Raw genomic sequence first — 5384 nt, forward strand, 5'->3', positions numbered from 1 at the left:
GACAAGATTGTTACACTGAATGACATTTAATGGGTCTCTTCTGTAAATCAGGGGAAAATGCATGATATTTATTTTTTTGCTCAGAAAAACAAAAACAAAATTGCAATTAAAAGTGAAACTTAAAAAAAAAACTCGGGGGAACAACAACAACAATTTAAAGCAGTATTACACTTATTGTTTTTATGCTTAAACCCTTTTTCGTCTTTGACCCATATGCATTTATGTAATTGTAATACTCTGTTTCCTCATGTGCTCAAAACACACTCTCACTGTATCTCAGATAGGGTATACCACACTTATGGCATATCATGGCCAGTAGATAGTTATCATACTGTGTACATTTGCTTATTTATAGTATTGAGAAAAAAAAAGCAACCGAATGGAGAATATAGTAAGTGCATCTTTTTCTCCTCGACTGCCAGTCACACTCTCAGCTTGCAACACACACACACACACATCAGAGAGAAGTGAGGCTGATGAGAGGTCATTTTTCTTTTCTGTCCTGTTTAAGTTCACCAAATAAAAATTTGGGGGCAAAGTGAAAGCTTGCGTTTCCTGTCTCCTGGATTCTCATGTGTATGAATGGAAATCACTGGAATGAAAAGTGTGCCGTTGCCTATTGTCATTGATTTTAAACAGAGGCCGTGCCGTTGTGTTGAATTCATTTAAATGTTCTCTCTCTCTACGCAGGTGCAAGTATTTGTCAAGAAAAACATTGTTCTCACAGGAGGCTTTGCTGGTGGATTTCTGCTTGGTCTGGCTTCATAGGATCTCTCATTGTAACGTCTTATACTCCGAGGATGTCATCTAACATCAGATTACAGCTTTTGTGTGATATTGCAGCTTATATTTAACTCGGCACTAGTTAGATCAAGATTTGATTCTTAGGATGTGTTCATATAGATAGAAAACATATATCGATGCTAGAATGTATGGTTTCAGTTTTTGGATTGTGCATTGTTTTTAGTTTGTACTTGAACATTTTGCTATATTATTTTGGCACAAACTATTTTTGACACAAGACTTAAAAAGTGAGCTTATTTAAACATGTAAATAGTCGAAACATTTGAAATCGGCCCTTTAAAAACCCATATCTGACCTTGCAGTTGTACGTCATGCTGACTAAGCTGAGTGCATTTAAAACTCAATGCTCAAAGCTATTTCTGTAATAAATCTGGACATTACTTCAAAGACCAAGGGGTCAATAAAAGTTATAATGACAGAAATGTTCAAAGTAAATAGACAATCCGGTTTTAAACAATTCTGGTTTGCCTTTTTGTCCCATCTTTGTTTTGATTACATCTAATCTATTTCCCTAAATTACAGCGAATGCTCAGCACATCATGATAGAATATTCCAGTTTCTTTTCTCATTTTGTAATCTGCATTTCATAAGGCTGTCCCTACAAGGCCTTTGTGTTTTGAACATACAAAAAAAAGCAGGTCACTATGATGGACACTAGATGTTGAATGCATAATATTCTCACTATAAACTGTTGAATAAATAGTGACAGTTTGATTTAATGAAAGTTACAAGAGACGATGAATATGTATTCCACATGTCCTCCTCTGATCTCTTGCAGTGCATAGACATGCATACTGTATAGCTTTCTATTAAAGGATTGTCTTAGTGTCTGTAGATTTGTGTTCCTTGGTAAATCCAGAGCAGCAGACAGAGTTTTCTCCTGCGTGGACTTCACAACACTTCCTCATGGCTTGAATCACATCCTCACAAAGCCTTTCGATGTATTTGTTGGCTGTTAAAAAATAGAAAAGTCATTAAACTGCTTCAAAATAAACAGCCTGCAATCTTAATGGAGAGCAAGGTTAGCCTAACATTGAGAGCATTAAGCTACCTTGTAAACATTTCTGGATGTCACAAGCCTGTTTTTGACAAGGATCTTTCCGTGGCATCTTATTTTAAGAGTCGTACGACCAAGCTGCAGTTTGGAGGAATAATTCCTGTGAAATCTTGTCAATTTTTTGTAAACACATGAACAGCGACGTCTCACTCACAGACTGTGCAACTCTAAACTTCGTCCGGTTAGAAAACACTCCATCTTTTAATCTTCCAACTCATGCTTGCAATTAAACATTCGTTTTAGTTCTGTAGTGATCTGTTTTTTAGACTTGACTGCGAAAAAAAATGCTGTTTTACAAGAGAAGCCTCGGACCGCTTTGGATTCAGGAGGGAGACCATTTCTGGTCACGTGATGTCAAGTCGTGGTCTCGATTTAAATGTCGAGGGAACGACACAGTCATTTTTGTGGCTTTTTAAGCTTGCATGCTTTATTATCAGCGAATGCTACATATGAATATTGAACATACAACTGCAGGACGTTTCACATTCAGTACAATAGTGCAGTGGTTCCCAACACTGGTCCTTGAGGCACCCCTCAAAAAAACACTGCATGTTGTGCATGTCTCCTTAATCAAACACACCTGATTCAGGTCATCAGCTCATTAGTAGAGACTCCAAGACCTGAAACTGGTGTGTTTGATTAAGGAGACATGCAAAATGTGCAGTGTTGGGGTGCCTCCAGGACCAGTGTTGGGAACCACTGCAATAGTGGTACGTGTCGCCATATAGTGTTAGAGATGCGCTACTGCATCATGAACTAAAGCATAGCATGTCAAATAAACATAAATGTTATCGGTCATACTAATAATAAACCGTAAGAATACACAAATAAAGGGGAAAATACAAAAAGTAAGCAAATTAGGGAATACATGTAGCCTATACCGGATGATATTGAAAAAAAGAAGAAGAAAATGTATGCCTAGACAAGATTCAGGATGAGTATACATTTTTAGGAACTGGTTTGTTGCATACATTACGTGTATCATTTTAAAGTATTTCACTAACTGTAATAAATTCCTAATTTAAAATCTCAAAATGGTTATTCCATTAGTGTTTACTAGTGTGAGGACAGTGAGTCAAATTTGATCCAGTGACATTCAGTAACTGTTGATTATATGTAAGTCTGGACAAAAATATTTCAAACCAGGAAGACTGTGCTGTTTTCAGGTTTATTAAAGTTTGTTCATATAATGCAGGGTTTCCCAAACATTTCTGTCAGTCATAGGCCTGTCGCAATAATCAATATATCGACAATATATGTACATGACCTCAATCATTTTTGATGACGCAATATATCGGCCATTATATTAACTTAAAAATTAATGTCACCGTGTTTTTTACATTCCATTTGCGCCTGTGTCTTTTGCAGCTTCTCGTACATAACATGATGTAGTCATGCTAGTTCAAATTTAAAAAATGCTTCTACAAAGTTTCATCTGAAGATATGGCCTTGTTTAGGGATCTGTGTCTTTGTGCATACGGCCATCTGACTGCTACGTAGTGATTGTGTTTTTCAGCAATAGTGTGCACCCTATACATAGCATGATGTAGTCATGCTAGTTCAAATGTAAAAAATGCTTCTACAAAGTTTCATCTGCAGATATGGCCTTGTTTAGGGATCTGTGTCTTTGTGCATACGGACATCTGACTGCTACGTAGTGATTGTGTTTTTCAGCAATAGTGTGCACCCTTACTTTACAGAGAAAAGAAGGTCCCGGAAAAATCTGTAGATGGAAAAATCTCTATACAAGTTCTTTGTGCATTTTTTTTTAGAAAATGTTTATTCTGTTTTTTAAGGTATCTAACATTTTGATACTTAATTTCCATGATCTAAATATTCTTAAAAAATGCTGTTACATTATGATTACATATTCAGTGGCATAAAATGGTCTTTAAAATGACAATAATATTGCTTATCGCAATTATTTCTGGGGAAATATATCACACAACAAAAAGTTGTTATCGTGACAGGCCTAATCAGTCACCCCATTTGACATGAAATATTCACTTGAAATATCTCTGAGGAAGTTAACAGTTCAATCATTTAACCACACATTCACACGTTTACAGTTCGATGTCACTTATGGTCACATGTGAAGTTCAAATGTTCAAGTGTTTACATTTATTTGACATTTTATGATATAATTAATTATTCGTTTTTTTTATCATCTCACAAACCCACAGCAGTTCTTACATTAAGCCCAGTTAGGAAACCTTGGTGTAATGTAATGTTCAATGCAATTTGTGATGTTGATATCAAAAACTGGAATGTTTTTTCTCTCTCTTTGCTTTTTATATTGATATGGCATGTTTAATGGTAAGTTTAAAATAAGTTACATAAAAAGTCATCTAAAAAGTAGTCAGATTCCATTAGCCTACCTCAAATGAGTTACCATTAGATTACTAACAACAGTTTTCATCATGTAGTATAACGGACTACAATTTGTATGTAAGTAATCTACCCAGCTCTGTCTGTAATGTAAAAAGTGCTATGCAAATAAAGCTGACTTGATTTTCTTAATATGTCAGAATGGAATTTTAAATATTAATAAATTAATTATCTGAAAGACCTATCTGTAATTGCATTTGAATGGCAGATTATTGTGATATTTTACTGGCGATATATTTTTTTTACCAGTCTAAAATGTCATTTTGATATCAAGACTTTGATTTATGTGAGTGATTGTGTCATTTTTAACCCTAAAATGTCCCTTCCCGCTCACCGTAGATAAACTGATTGCCATGTGATTTCCCCCCTCCCGTTTCCTGTCGGAAGGAATTGAATGTAGCGCATGCGCTTTGCTGATGTGGAAGTGCTGTACAGTGATAAACAAACAAACAAATCAGAGGGGGAAAAAACATTAACTCTTAGATTGTACTTCATATAATGGCAGTGAGCGCTGTACATTTAGAGTCAGACGCATTTCTAGTATGCATGAACCACGCTCTGAGCACGGAGAAAGAGGAAGTAATGGGGCTCTGCATTGGCGAGGTTTGGATGTCTTGTGTTTACGAAGTGTTGTTTAGTATAAATGTGCTTGAACGATAACAGGTGTGTTTATGAAACGGTGTAAATGGCGTTTCTCCGTCAGGTGGACACAAACCGCATTGTGCACATTCATTCTGTCATAATTCTGCGTCGATCAGACAAGAGGAAAGACCGAGTGGAGATCTCCCCAGAGCAGCTGTCAGCCGCATCTACTGAAGCGGAGATATCCTTTGAGCAGGGCCAGCCGAAGCCTTTATGGGGCCCTACGCAGAATTTTACATGGGGGCCCCTCGGTGCCCCCAATTCGACTGATTATTGCTTATGCTTGATTATTGGCACACTATAAGTCTAACACACCCATTATCAAGTTTGTTGTTGTTGTTGTTGTTGTTGTTGTTGTTGTTGTTGTTGTTGTAGCAGCTGTGTTGCTTACATCATACCAATGTCTTCCTGTTGAAAAAAACAGCATATGCTGGTTAGGTATGTTTTGACCTTTTTACGATTTTTAATTGTAGTCCTAGCAAACCCACAAGAG

At 36.5% G+C, this 5384-nt stretch overlaps 2 protein-coding genes across 3 annotated transcripts in view; one reads left to right on the forward strand and one right to left on the reverse strand.

Annotated features, from left to right (window-relative positions):
• Positions 1–865: 865 nt before the first annotated feature.
• cmc4 (C-x(9)-C motif containing 4 homolog (S. cerevisiae)) lies at positions 866–2358 on the reverse strand. Its single transcript, XM_016255928.1, has 3 exons — positions 2016–2358; positions 1856–1939; positions 866–1756 (listed from the first exon to the last, which is right to left on the reverse strand). Exons 2-3 carry the CDS (start codon positions 1911–1913, stop codon positions 1614–1616), a joined length of 201 nt encoding a protein of 66 aa, XP_016111414.1. The 5' UTR covers positions 1914–1939; positions 2016–2358; the 3' UTR covers positions 866–1613.
• Positions 2359–4608: 2250 nt separating this feature from the next.
• LOC107569767 (lys-63-specific deubiquitinase BRCC36-like) overlaps positions 4609–5384 on the forward strand; it is a 5189-nt gene continuing 4413 nt past the window's right edge. The window contains exons 1-2 of one of the 2 annotated variants that reach the window (XM_016255923.1): positions 4609–4852; positions 4953–5072. In XM_016255923.1, coding sequence (XP_016111409.1) covers positions 4748–4852; positions 4953–5072 — 225 coding nt within the window. In that variant the 5' untranslated portion in view covers positions 4609–4747. The remainder of the gene's footprint in view (positions 4853–4952; positions 5073–5384) is intronic. The other variant, XM_016255924.1, reaches the window with a different exon arrangement.

This window comes from Sinocyclocheilus grahami, unplaced genomic scaffold (assembly GCF_001515645.1).
Source record: "Sinocyclocheilus grahami isolate Dianchi unplaced genomic scaffold, SAMN03320097.WGS_v1.1 scaffold1379.1, whole genome shotgun sequence".
NCBI classification, from domain to species: Eukaryota; Metazoa; Chordata; class Actinopteri; order Cypriniformes; family Cyprinidae; genus Sinocyclocheilus; species Sinocyclocheilus grahami.